Source organism: Aulonocara sp. 'chitande type north' Nkhata Bay, linkage group LG4 (genome assembly GCF_057382095.1).
Source record: "Aulonocara sp. 'chitande type north' Nkhata Bay isolate Kocher_YH1m ecotype deep benthic linkage group LG4, A_spYH_male_GT1.1, whole genome shotgun sequence".
Lineage (NCBI taxonomy): Eukaryota > Metazoa > Chordata > Actinopteri > Cichliformes > Cichlidae > Aulonocara > Aulonocara sp. 'chitande type north' Nkhata Bay.
In genome coordinates this window covers 7899343-7914052 of record NC_141347.1, presented here as the reverse complement: position 1 = coordinate 7914052, position 14710 = coordinate 7899343, and the positions used below count along the sequence as shown (strand labels likewise).

The 14710-nt window shown below is 43.0% G+C and overlaps 1 protein-coding gene across 3 annotated transcripts in view; it reads right to left on the bottom strand.

The window, feature by feature from the left end:
• prr12b (proline rich 12b) overlaps positions 1–14710 on the bottom strand; it is a 67931-nt gene that overhangs the window by 25070 nt on the left and 28151 nt on the right. For 2 of the 3 annotated variants that reach the window (XM_086288231.1, XM_086288229.1), the window contains exons 2-7: positions 13124–13272; positions 10252–10413; positions 5560–9980; positions 5246–5458; positions 2494–2577; positions 222–1035 (exon numbers count right to left, since the gene is read on the bottom strand). In XM_086288231.1, the coding sequence (XP_086144357.1) occupies positions 222–1035; positions 2494–2577; positions 5246–5458; positions 5560–9980; positions 10252–10413; positions 13124–13272 (5843 nt within the window). The remainder of the gene's footprint in view (positions 1–221; positions 1036–2493; positions 2578–5245; positions 5459–5559; positions 9981–10251; positions 10414–13123; positions 13273–14710) is intronic. The other variant, XM_086288230.1, reaches the window with a different exon arrangement.

The following is a 14710-nucleotide window of genomic DNA, read 5'->3' as shown; positions in this document are numbered from 1 at the left end:
TACAAATGCGGCCTCAGGAGGATGCAGCCCATGAATTTGGACACGACACATTTTTAGAAATTTGACAGTGGAGACAATGTTTTAACAGCGAGACACTAACATCTACAACCAAGCTGAAGTTACACATGTGTTAAATGGAGGCCATCTCACAGATGAGCACCACAGAACGTAACTACAAACTGAAGCTGTTAAAGAGGAAATAAGAGGACAAATATAAATACCATCATGGCCCTCCATAATCTGCGTGTCAGTTGCTGTATCCTCCCTCTCCTGCTTTTCCGCTGGTCCCTGCAACATATTGTGTGAATGCCTGATGTTTTCTTCTTTGCTTGCCATCTCCTCGCCTTCCTCCTTCTTGCTGTTTTCTTCTTCTCTTTCATGCTGAGATCCTACCCCCTCCATGTCCGACAGTGTGGAAATCATTTTTTGTTCCTCACGTGTGTTTTGTTTACTTTGTGTGTTATGCTGAGTGTGTGCAAGTGCCCCATCTTTTATGCTCTCCATACTAGGAATGAGGGGAGAATTGGTCTTGAGAGGCGGGCTGAGCGACGGCTCCTGTGGCGTGGGTGGAGAAAGCATGGGTTGTGCTTTGACTACTGCAGAAGCCACTGCAGCAGCCAGTGAGTGTGGAGTGTCATAGAGGGCAGAGATTGCAGATGAGATGCTCTTCTGCAAGTCCTGGTTCTTATTTACTGAATCCTCCTCATCAGAGGAGAAAGAGGGGAGAGTCTCCAGGTTTCTTTTCAGTTCATCATCCAGAGGTTTGCAGGGACTTTGGCAGCTACTGAGGGTTAGGTCTGGCCCTTCACCCGGGCTGCCATCGCTGAACTGTCCTGGAGGCTGCTGGGGAGAAGTTGGTGGTAGGGGAGGAGATGGTGAGGATAAGCATTTAATTCCTCCCCTCATAGAGGAACAGGTTTCTTGGTTGCCTCCATCATGTCTTGGTTCAAGGGCTGGCTGTACTTTACCTGTCTTCAGAAAATCCAAAAAAGAGGCCATGAAGCTTGGTTTGAAGTCCAAGACCTTCTCGTCAATCTGTAAAAAAGCAGAAGCTAATAACTGATGGTGTTATGACATAATAATTGCCAGCATTCACTTAGAAAGACTACAGTGGACATCTATTCAAAGGCTGTTTTCTTGTATTTGTGTCAGTGTGGATGGTATACTTGCACATAAACCACTACTTTGGACACTGATGTGTCCCTCCATACACATCAGTTGTTCACCTAAGTGGCTGCATTTTCAACTTGAGAGATTCTGCAGATCTGATTCTGCAGATCTTTGCTCCCCACTGCTGTCAGACTCCAGAACAAAGACTTTGCAGATGACCAAACACACACATCCACACATGTGAAATACAGTGCAATTTTACTTTTTTCTGACAACCTACTATTTAATTCAGTTGTATATAGTGTTTAATGCAGTTGTTTAAAATGTTTAATGCAGTTGTATATAGTATCCTATTCTTATTATCTTATCCAATTCCATTATTTTTCTTAATTTTTGCTACTGTAACTTTGCACTGTCCACTTTCTGCTGTGACACAACAAATTTCCCACGTGTGGGACTAATAAAGGTTATCTTATCTTATTTTAAGGTAAATGACAGATTTGTAATTTGATCCATAAAGTCCAAACCCTCCAAGTTTGCTATGATGTCATAAAACAGAGTATTTTGTGTCAAAGTTTACTTTCATGGGCAGAGCTGCGTAGGCCTCAGTGAGTGACTTTTACACAATATGCCCTTCAGCAAACAGTGAACCCACTCTGCAACTTCATATGCTTATCAAATATCTAGAAGAACATTTTACAAGCTAAGCTGTTGCAGGTGTGGCATCCCATTACTGTAGCACACTGCACTCTTTCGAACAATTCATTCTTTCACAACTGAAACAAACTGGCCAGGTAACTGACAACAGCTGAATTCAAATCATTGTATTGACCCGATACGTTTGTCCATGTATTGCGTATATAGCTCATAGCAAATAAAGAGACACCCTTTGTGCTGAATTTTTTACATGTGGACTAAACAACAATCTAACTTTTCCATTATAATAAAGTTTGTAAGAGCTGTGAAGGAGTTTTCCACTTTAGCAGTAAATACAGATCTTGGTAGTACAGCTTAACAGCCAGCAGATGGCACTAAGGTCTTGTGCTGAAAAATGCAGTAACTGGCAACAGCTGCCTTGGTGGCAGGCATCGCTCTCCTCTTCGTTTTGTAAGCCAGAAAAAGCTGGCTGTCAATCAGCCTCATCCACTTTCTTTCCAAATTATACAAATTAAAATAGAGTTGATGTTGTTGTTCTTTTGTTCCACTGCAGACTCTACCAGGGATCAGTGCCACATTATTTCACAGGTATTGTCTAAATGCCTATAACTACCTGATTTATGAAGAAATGCTTCTTCCAGAGGCTTGAATTTGAATAGATGACATATGAATTATATATGAAGCTCCTGGCTTTCCTCATTTATGCAATGGACTAAAGGAACTTACTGAATTTGAGAGTTTCTGCATAGCAGTCCAGGCTTCAGGATTCAGTGAATTGTCAGTTTCTTTCTTCCAACCATCCACCACCAGCTGTTTTACAGTTAAAACCGTAATGACAAGGGTAAATAAATATATAACAAAGGATAGGTCAAACCATTACAGAGAAAGGTTAAACTTGATACCCAGTTTAGCTATAATGAGTATTGTTATTGAACCAATACTTATTGTCTCAGGAAATTAAACACGAGAAAAACAGCAATGTTTTTGCTGTACTGTCCTGCAACGTCGTTGTCTTTCACCCATTTTGAAGGTGGAGTCCTACAGACGCCAAGTCGGCACTTTAACACTTAGTCTGTTTTTTTACTTGCAGTGCTAACAACATTTACTAAATAATAAGAGTGTTGCTTAAATGTGCAATTACTTTCATTTTGGGGGAGATTTCAGGCGTCCCTTATACTGAGAATATTGATTGTACATACAGAGCATCTTCCCGTTGCCATGGCAACTAGCTTTCGTTTCACTCTAGCATGAAACTCAAAGTTGAAACTGCCATGTAAAATCAGTCAGCTTCCACTCATGGTGACAGTTGTTTCTCCCACACATTCACAGACAACACTGAAACCTCAGCACAAATGATATTACATGACTACAAGGATAAATCTGTTTCTGCTCATTGTTTATTCTGAACTTCACTTTATAACATGGCTCATAACTGAAGGTCTCATTCCCCCATCTTAAAGTAGTTTTTAATGTGTTTTTAAAAAAAACATTTTTAATGTAGGCCATTTAATTTACCTGCAAAGACTTACTAATGGGCATACTAGAATAAAGAGTTACAATTCCAGTTTTTATATGAATGTCACGGACCCGGCTCTGGAGGACTCGGGGGTCCGTGACCAGTTTTGACTGTTGTTATTGTTGTTAGTATTATTATTATTTGGTGATGTGTGTTTTCTCCACAATGCTGTGTTAGTCTGTGTCCCACTCGTATGTATAGGCAGGGTGTGGGTGTATACGTGTATATGTCTGCGGGTGTGGCTGGAGGATGGAGCACAGCCACCTGCAGGCCTGATAGGTGTGGCCCTGCGAAGGACTGGCCACACCTGAAGTTCCTGCCACACCTGTTGGTGATCAGGGCTCGTCGGGGGAGCTACTTAGGAGAGTGTTGGAGCTCCCACCGGCGCGGGATCATTGAGTTATCGTACCAAGTTAGTGTGTCAGCATATGTCTGTGTTGTTCGTATATGCCCGCCGAGGGTTAGTGTTGACGGCTGCCTCTATGGTTTCCCTGCAGGAGGAAGAGTGGTCCAGAAAGGCAGCACGCACGGGGTGTGCGGAAACACAACAGCGGGGAGCACGAGCACAAGCACAGACGTCGGAGGGAAGCACGCACACGGGGTTCAAGGGAGCAACGGGGAGTTATTGTGTTTACAGTTTTTCACTGTGAATAAAGAGCACTGTTTGCATCGCAGAGTCTGCGTTTTGGGTCCTCCTTTCCCCACATCCCCACGGTCTGCCAGCCAGACCGTGACAATGAATGAAGAAAGAAATTATACTGTCAGTAATTATAAGTAGTGTTTGATTTCCATGCATTTTAGCAGAATAATGAGCAACATTGTTGAGAAGAGCCAGAGAATTTTCTCCCTCAGATTCATTTTCATGACAAAAAGAAACAAAGAAGAAAAGAATGGGTATAAAAAAGAAAAGCAAAGAAGCAGACAATAACATAAATGTACAAATAAAGAGAAATATAAATAAAAGTACTGTTTATTATTATGTTAATCAGTTTTGTTTTTTTATTTAAATAAAAAAATTCTTCTATTGAAGTCTTTCTTCATTCACAAACGTTCGGTTTTTGTAGTTTTCTTATGGTGCTTTTGAAAGTTGAAGTTGAACAATATTTATTTAAAAAATTAATTTTGCTCTATTGTTCTCACTCTCTCTGTCTCTCATTAGACAGGCAAAGGCCTTCATCACATTTTTATATATAAAACATATATGTTGTATTATAAAAGGATAGTGGAATAGTCAAACAGCCGTCAGCACACAAAGAAAATGAATATTAAATAAAGCTGTGAAAACATTAAATGACTCAATAACAAATTGATATATAAAAATGTACACACATAAGGTCGTTTGTATCTACAAATACAGCATATTTACAGTGTAAGATGGAGAAAGTTAGACACTAATTAAAATTACTTACAGTGTTATGAATGTCTCATTTCTGTAAAACACCTCAAAGTTACCCACTACTTCATTTCTTTAAAAATATTGTTACCTGCTTATTCTACTAAACTTATCAGTAAGTATTTATGGACCAATTAAACGACAAAAAAATCACAAAAGGTTCATACTGGTTATGTGATTATTTTTTTAAAGCAGAGGATGGCAGATTTTATTCTCCCTATGTCTCTGAGCTCTTTTTTTTAAACTATTTTCTTGTTCACTAAAACAAAATCCACTCTTCAGATAATTGTGTTTTCACTTAAACAGTAATTTCTTTTGTTTACAGAATTAGTCATCTGGCTTTCCCATAAAAAAAAAGTCCCCCCATTCTTAAAATATAATCTGACTCAGGGGAGAAAACTTTCACCTCCGGCCTGCCTCGCACTGCGAACTTCCATTCAAATTTGCAGAATGACACCTTTAGACATCTGTTTCCAAAATGTTATAGTGTAGCAGATAAAATACACTTTTATCAGACATTTCTATTGCAGCTTTTATGAGAAGCCTCTTTTCTTCTTAGTTTTCTTTACCTCCTTAGCTCTCTGCTGATGTATCATCATCTCGTCTTTTGTCTGATTCCCCTCATTTCTGTTGTAGTCAACAGTGGTAGTGGGACCAGGACTCAAGCCCAGAGATGGTGCCGACCCCACCGATCCCTCAGAGAGAACAGGCTCACTGCTGGATAGCGAGTCTGTCCTCAACAAGGACTCTGGTGGAGACATAGTGGCAAGGGGCAGTTTGATCTGAGAAAAAGATAGGTTATTAAGAAGAATCCAAGCTAAGACAGGTTTTACCCTGCTTAGGATCATGATTCCAGATTTACATACCAGATTTTCTGCATTACCTTAAAAGTTCTGACTGGATCTTGCTGTGGCTGGTGAGATGTATGCTGTTGTTGCTGATGATGCAGTTGAGGGTGGGGACAGGAAACATGTTCTTGCTGGTGATGGTGGTGATGTTGTTGGAGCTGCTGATGGAGATCCGCCTGCTGCCTGTGATGTTGCTGTTGATGATGTTGGCTGCACTGTTGCTGTTGGTACTGTTGCTGGTGATTATATGAAAGGGTTTGTGTTTTGTTCATATCCCGATGCATTTGCACTTTTCCTTCTTCCCGTCTGCCTTGCCCTCGACCTCGGCTACGCCCCCTCCTATTTTCTCCAGCCGCAGAGCCCATCAGGCACCTACAGTAAGGAGGTTCTGGAAGAGGACGTATACGTGGGCGACCTCGTGGCCGAGGAGGTCCTTCACGTTTTGGTTTAGTTGGTTTCCTGCCCCTTTTCTTAGGACCATCGTGAGGGGGGGGTTGCGAAGGGTGTCCAAGAGAAGAGTAGCTGGAGGGGTGGCAAAAGGCCATATCACCTATTTGTGGGCTTAGTCCACTTATTCCAGAAACCCCACCAGGTTTTCTACAACTGGACACCAAGTCAGGCAGCAAGTCAGGAAGCCGGCGATTGTTAAGGCGAATATCTGCTGGAACATCAGCTTTATCTTCGTCATCCCAAAATTCATACTCCTGCGCATAGTTTTTCTTTGTTTGAGGTTGTGGCTCACGTCGCTGTTTAAGCAAGTGAAATGAGCTGGTCCTCAGCAGTTTTTTGGGCCGAGAGGAACAGAAGATAGGAGAGGTTACACCAGTGCTGTTGGAATTTTCATCCACTCCCACAGTTGCTATCATCTTGTTGACTAAGCTATCCTCTTGAACTGCTGAATTCAATCCCATAATGGGAGTTTGGGATTGGATGAGGCCAAGCTGGTCAGTATTCACAGTGGAAGGAAGCTCATGAGTCTTCAGACAGTCATGGTCTAAGTGCAGATCACCATTTCCTGTTCTTGAAAGTCTTTGGCAGTACTGTCCAAATCCTTGATTGCTTTGATGACCAACCATATTATAGCCCTCTGCAGCATCTCCTGATTTTAAAGCCTCCATATCCTCTTGTGTCGGTCCGTGACCCTGGCTGAGGTTTTCTTGAGCACTGTGTCCTGCCCCCGCACAGCTTGATTTGTATTCAGATGAACAAAACAGATCCTCCATCTCAGGAAAAACACAGTCTGGAAAGCAGATTGAGGTCAAAGGTGCACATTGCTGCAGTTGAGCTTGAGTCTGTCCTACTTTATCTGTCTGGCTTACTGTCTCAAATTGATGCTGTTTGAGCTGCTCTAACTGTGAGTGTGAGAGTTGTGTTTCAGGATCTGTGACCTGGGATTGCTGTTGTTGGGGTGTTGCTAAATGTATTGTCATCTGTTGCAAGTGTGAATGAGTTATCTGAGTGGTAACAGACAGTTGATGATGAGTGTGCTGAGTGTGTTGCAGAGCATGGGTGTGGGGGTGGGTCTGAGGTTGGTTGAGATGGCTCAAGTGTGAAGGGGTGTATAAGTCCAAATCTTGTTCAGAAAGGAAGTCATGAAGATCCGATTTTGTTTGTTGAGGATGCTGGTGGGTGTTAAGTCTGTGCTGTTGTGTATGTCTGTCTCCTCTATCTCTTTCCTGTCCTGTCACAGTCATATCAGCTCCACTTCTGTCCAGAGATTTTCCACTGTCTGTACCATTGGCCTGAGAAAGTGATTGATCTAGCATCTGTAGTGGAGATACTGAACTCTGACTGGCTCGTGTTTGATATGTTGGATGGGTTCCACTGTAGTGGGTATCTAGACTCTGTGAGGACCGGTTCTGTACATGGGATTCCAACCCAGCAGACCCTGCTCTTCTAACTGAACCCATCATAGCTTGCTGGTGTTGCTGCTGTTGGTGGTGGTGCTTCTGTTGCTGCTGTGGGGCTTGTTGGGAATCCAGCTTGTTTTGGATAGTGTGAGAAGGGACAGACTGTAACATGTGAGTTTGCTTGGGATGGTCTGGTGACATATTCATCAGAGTGACAGAGACATGGCTTTGTCGAGTTTGCTGTACATCTGGTGCATAGTAGGCATTGTCATTTGCATCTGAAGGCTTCTTAATCTCTATATGAGAATGGCTTTGTGGGAGGGAATTACGATGACTATGCTGAGAATGTTGAGAGTGATGTGTATGCTGAGTGTGCAGAGAGTGCTGGGAGATTTGAGAGTGCTGAGTGTAGTGCTGAGAGTGTGTGGACACATGTGAAGTGCTATGAGGATGCTGGGAGTTTGGGTGCTGTATGTAGGGATCACCTCTTCCATAATGGACCGCAGAACCCATTAACTCATTTTGCTGATGATGCGAGTGGATGGCATGAGAATGAGAATCAGATATTCTTCGCACCCCTGAAGTATTTGACTTTGACATGATCGTGTCTGACCTGGCCTGCTGTTTCTTCTGTGATATTTCTAATGGTCTGTCTAAGCTCACTGTATCATTAATTGCCATTCCAAGACCAGAATTGCTGGTAATGTTATTGGTAAAAATGACACTCTGAAGCTGGTAGAGCTCTTCTGATGTCTTGTTAAGATCGTGTGTCATTCCTTTGCTCTCCCCATGAAGGATTGGTTGAGACAGTTGCTCAGAATGTGGGTGATGTTGGGAAAAATGGGAATTTGAGCTTTGGGGACGTAGTAAGTGGTGGATAAGGAAATCTTCACTGTTTCCTTCGTCTTGGGATTCCTCAGCCCCCAGCATGTTTGTGGCCTCTGTTTTGGTGTTCGGGGGTGTTGACTGGTACAACTGGTTCCGAGCTTGTCGGTTATCAGGGAAACCTTGTGGTGAGGACATAAAAGTAGGAGCTGGGATCGAAGAAAAGTATTTATTTGCCCCTGAGCCTCCAGGGGACTGTACAGGTCGAGCAGCTACAGGAGAGTGCAATCCTGAATAACTGATAGTAGAACTGGTTGAAGGTGATGTACTAGACTCAGTCAGGTGATAGGCGCTACTGCCTTCATTACCAGCAGCCCTGTTCCCAGTTACCGCAGAGCCTACTACACTGTGAATACCAGGTCCACTCCCAGCTGATCCACTCCCATATTCAGTGGATGGAGTGTGTGGTTTTCTGAGAGATGTTGAGACAAAACTTGAGTCTTGAGCAATTATCTCTGCAGAGAAGGAGCGTTCACCAGAGCCTACACCCATGAAGTCTTTCCCCCCACTGCTCCTTGCTCCAGTGCTCAAATCCCGGACATGGGGTGAGTTGAAGCCATCATAATGCACATTCATGTGTGTAGATGGTGGCAGGTTGGGGGAATACGACTGAATGTGTTTCTGGGGAGGGGTCTGGTTTGGCAAGCTCGTGCTAGGTTTGGTCACAGATTGAGAGCCATAGGTGGACAGATATTGACTGGCTGCTGCTTGTTGTACAAGGGATGATGACACCACTGGGAGAAGAGGTGGTACTAGTGCTGACTGAGGTGTGGGTTGCTGAAGAGAGGGAGCAGACAGAGAAATAGTTCTGGTCTTTGAGCTAGAAGAGGATAAGGAGGTGGTGGAGGAGGTTGGTGGTGGAGTTTGTGGGGTATAGGAAGAAGACGAATAGTTACTTGTGGAGCAGGAACTTTTGGCACCTTTAGTAGTAGCTGAAGAGGAGGAGGGAGTTGAGGAGCTGGATAATGATGAGGTATAGGCTGTTTGGATGACAGGTTGATATATCTGGGATTCCATCTGTGGTGAGGTCTTGGGGTCAGAGGATAGGCTCAGTTTCCCCAGTGGACTGCAGGACACACCAGAATGCTGATAATGGCTGACTAGCTGGTGGTAGCCAGATGAACCACCAGAGCTGGCATAGGATTGTGATTGTAGGGTTGTGGTGTGGGCTGAAGATGAGCGAGGGTAATGCTTGATCACACTATCATGGCGGGAAATTGCTGTCTGTGGAAGTGGCTGAGGTTCAGGAAGAACTGCAGGTGGCAGGGCTGCCATCGATGAGGACATCGATGAGGACATCGATGAGGACATCGAAGCATTATATAGTTGAGAGGATGAGTTATGAAGCTGAGAGGGCAACAGATTAAAGTGGGGAGGGGACAGGTGGCAATTGGAGGAAGTGGAAGGGTCTTGGGTCTGGGGAGTTGCAGATTCCTGGGAGCCCCGGAAGGCAGTGCTCTGGGAAGACAGCAAGTGATCAAAGCCCAAGCTGGACTGAGAGGATCTTTTGATATGTACCAAGGGATCATGTGGGGATATCAAGCCGTTAGAAGTTCGGCTAAATGTAGTTGTATCCTGCAGGGATAATGAGGGAGTGAATGATCGTCCAGAAAAAATGCTAGGATTCTGGTATGCAGAAAGGGCTGAGGAGGAGGGAAAGGAGCTTGAACCTGGAAGTGCCCCTGAAATAAAGAGGTCCGTTGGGGCCGGTGTATGCATGGCTACAGGACACAATATTACATAGAAAGTGTTGGTCAGTCTAAGTCATTGAAAAAATGAACTTCTTTCAAAAGTTCATTTTTGAAAAATTGTCATTTGTTTTACTTTTATTTTGAGACTACAGAAATTTTACTTTTTGCTTATAGAATCAGAGAAAATACTTTTAGGACTGAAATTTGACTTCGTTTTATTTTAAGTTTAAGAACTGGGACTGACAATAGTTTGTTTTTATTTTTTTTTTAAATGTTGTTCCTACAACAGGCTGACACTCACCAGTCTGCCAAGAGGATGTGCGGAACTGAGAGAGAAGGGAGGAAGCAGAGGGTGAGGGCTGTGGAGGCCGTGAATCCAGAACTGAAATCAGATTCATGACAGAGGGGTCGGGACCTGAGGGGCTGGCATGATGGAGACTGGAGTCAAACAGCCCTGACAGACCTTGCAACAAAATACAAACCTCAGTTACTTGATATCATAGATGATATAAACAGTTTAGAAAATCTTCAGACTTTGAGCTACCAACGTATCGCACAAGAGCAAACTGGGTTTTGGCATAAAAAAATAAAAATAAAAATACTGATGGTATTTACAAAAACCCACACAGAAAGCAGGTCTGGCCCGGATCTGGTGTCAAGTCGGCACTGCTGGCTGACTTCTGGCATGTAAAGACATATGTCATCCAGATATGGGCCAGGCCTGGCAATGATGCCACTGTCTATGTGATGGCTTGCCACATCTGTCTTGATTGTGGTTTGGTTTATGTGGCCAAGGCTTATAGAAAACAGGTCTGGCCCAGATCTGGCGTCACACTGGCACTTCTGACTGACTGATGTCATGGTAGGGTGTATGTCAACCAGATGTGGGCCAGGTCTGGCAATGATGGCACTATTTATGTTCCTATTTTCCCATTTTAGTTAGAAGACCCAAATGCCTTGTTGCAATACTATACTGCTACGGTAGCCAATGTTTCAAATGCAGGTTTGACAGGTTTGTGAGTGTACACTTTATCCAAAACCTAGTGAGGGTTGACTCATGTTTACCACTGGGTGGCTGTAGCTCAGGAGGCAGAGCAGGTCACCTACTGATCGGAAGGTTAGTGGTTTGATCCCTGGCTCCTCCAGTCTGCAAGTCAAGACTATGAATAAAGTTAGGAAGCACTCAGTTTAGATAAAGTGTGTGGTTGGGTGAATGTGGCATTTTGTATAGAGCACTTTGAGTAATCTGGGAGAGTAGAAAAGTGCTATAGAAGAATCAGTCCATTCACTGTCTGAGCAGAGTTTCGTCATGTTACTTTTGCACTATTATGTTCCAGCACATGTTGTTATTACATGGCTTGATTAAGGTACACATTAGGCTGACATCTGGGGCCAGAGCTGAAACTGTTCTGCAACTGGCCTTGTGCTGGCTCATGTGTGGGCCACCTCTGGCAGACCAGATCTGGGCGACCAAAGGACCATCATTCTTTGCGGTATGTGGGCCATGTGTAAGCACATTGTGTGGGTCAGATCCGGGCCATACCAATTATGCTATGTTTGAAGATGTGAGAACTCTGCAGAAAACTGTCTTTCTCAAGGCCCAAAATACAAGGAGGAGACTGATAGGTTTTGTATTGTTGATTGTCATTTATGCTTAGAAATATTTAACCATGTATGCTTAGAGGTTTATAATCAGTTGTGTAGTGGTAGGCTGTGTGATCTTTAACAGACTACAAAGCCTTGGTGTGTATTCCATACTAGAATGCACACCCACAGCCTGGAAACATGGGAGAGATCCTATCTTCTCTTTATTGATTTATGGTATAGCAAACACACGTATATTTCTTTAAGTAGAAGAGCCTTTTGTTTAGATGGACCCATTGGACTCCTGGCACCAGCTTTGGGGAGTCTTCACAGGGTCACATCTTGACCTCACACAAATCACACACACACACACACACACACACACACACACACACACACACACACACACACACAGTATTCTTTGTTCACATGTGTACCTATGTAAGATGTTATATGTTAATGACCCTATGCATATTCATGTAACCACAATAAAAGGAGTGCTATGGGGAGCCTGGCTGAGAGTCTGACAGAGGTCAAGTGGTGGAACGACACTTGGCTCCAGGCAGGTCTCCCTCATGTATGAGTAACAGAAAGAACTTTGGTGCCTTGGGTCTTGCTTTTTGCTGCGTAGCAGATTGTCCTTAACGTTCCAGCGAATAGGTTCAAGCTACAAACCTATCAGAGACTATTTAAACACCCAAACTGATTTGAATTTCTTGTGTTTGTGACACAAGCATACAGTGTTTGTGAGATACAATTTACGGCTAATTGCAGCGAGATTTAAAACCGAAAAATATCAAAAACAGTGTACTGATTACTGATTTTTGTGGGATATACAACATAGGCCATGGAGCTTAGCTGTTGTAAAATAAAACTGAGAAGCATTACACAGATATGGTTATGAATTTGTATTTCCATACATAGCCTGCTTTTCTTCACCTTTTAGAAAATAATACTACTTCTCTATCTCCATCTTTTGCCCTTGAGTTTTGTTTTTTATTCCAAAGAAAGAAAACAGTTTGATTTTTTTCTCCTTTTCCGTTTGGCATGTACATTTGTACTCCTTTGTTCCTTATAGTCCTAGTCCAATCTGTCTAGTAGTCTACCTTCTTAGTGCCTACCATCTGTGTGCTGAAAAAAAAACACTATACCCTATGGACGGAATCAAAACAATAAATCCAATATGGTAGTCAAAATATAGGAGTCATATCAAAACTGTAACATACCATAAAATACTAAGATTTATTTATATAAACCACTCTGCATTTGTACGTTATGGTTTGCATATCAGTTCAATATATTTCAATTTTCAATTCAATTTTATTTATATAGTGCAAAATCACAACAATGGTCACCTCAATGCATGTTATATTATAAGGTAAAGATCCTACAATACACACTTCCCTCCTACAATATCCTATAATTACTTCCCCTCCCTTTCCAGTTCAGACATTTATTTCACGTTTCTTTTTGTGTGGGTTATTTCTATTTACAGTTTTGTTCATATGATGATAGAAATAACACTGTATAGTTCACTCGAATATAATATTTAAAACTTGCATTTATACAATGCACAACCAAATCCTTACCTAGTGTTCGTCCACCCCAAGCTCCACCCCGTCTTGAGCTCCCTGGGTGATGACTTGCTGCATAGCCTTGAAGTGGGTGTGGGGTGCCATAGGTTTGACGGTGGAGTAGTTCTGACTCTGGGTGGTATGAGCGGCTCCCATACACGAGGCTGGGGAGCACATGGTTACTGAATTTGACTTAAAACTTAAACACAATTGCTTAAGTACAACTGTATTCCATCAGAAGAAATTAAAAGTAAGTACCAATTGAGGGGGGTCACGTGGCCAAGCATTAAGATGGCAGCTTAGCGAGGTCGCTCTCAGGACAGTGTACAAACTTTCTATAAAAAACCCTTGCATATGCTGTTAGTGTGGTCTGGAATATACGGCACTGACATGTCAAAAGCTTCATCTGTGAAACAGTGTGACATCTTTACCCGAAGACGCAAGACAGGCGCTATACCATCAACGTCCGACACAGATGCTAACATGGCTAGCATAGCCGAGGTTTTGGATGAACTCAAATCACTCCGGTCGGATTTTGGAGCCAAGTTGGACAGCATCGATATAAGACTGACTGGGATGGCGAGCGCAGTGACTGCACTGGAGGGTAAAGTCTCGGAGGTAAAGCAAGACATATTGAACCAGGGGGCTCATATCGAAGAGGCCGAAGCCCGCATTGCCGAAGTTGAAAGCACACTTGAGAAAACAGAAACGTCACTGAACTCGGCTATCAAACGAATCGCACTTCTTGAAGCCAAAACAGATGATTTGGAAAACCGCGGACGACGAAAGAACCTGCGCATCTTCGGCATAAAAGAGGGAGCAGAGGGGCAACAATCACTCTTCGACTTTATTAACATCATGCTACCCAAGTGGCTGGGGCTAGCGCCCGACAAGTCATTCACACTGGAGCGAGTGCATCGCACGCTTGCCTCTGGGAAACCAAACCAGAGCAGAGCGGTGCTTATTCGTTTCTTAAAATTCCAAGAGAAGGAACTGGTATATCGGGAAGCAAGAAAACAACAAATTACACATGATGGGGCCAAGATCACATTTGCACAGGATCTGTCTGCGGAGACGGTTCGGATCCGACGGGGATTTCACCCGGTTGTCAAACTGTTTATTGATATCAATGCCTTCCGTGGATTCCAGCACAACCCATGCAGACTCAGAATCCTGTACGGTGGGAAGATCCACCTTTTCTCAACACCTCAAGAAGCCGAAAAATTCTACAAGAATTTGCCGAAGGAAACAGCAGAGGATGCTCATCACCAGTGAGTTGGTTAAACAACAGGTTAACCATTAAGACACTCCATAAGACTGCCTCTGCTTCAACATAACCGACCAGTAATTGAGTCACTGATAAGAGACAGATAAAATTTTGAGCTCGAATTTATGTGGGACTTATGTTACCATAACTGGGCGTTTTTAAGCGCATATTCGTTCTAAGTTTGATTGCAATCGTTTTTGGGTTGTAGATTAACAGCTGAACCTCACCTAAGTCTTTTTTTTTTTGTTTTGTTTTGTCCTACCAAGGGTAAACTTTACTTTATTATGGGGGAAGAATCAGTATCATTATATGGTTAGTGTACACTGTCTGATTTA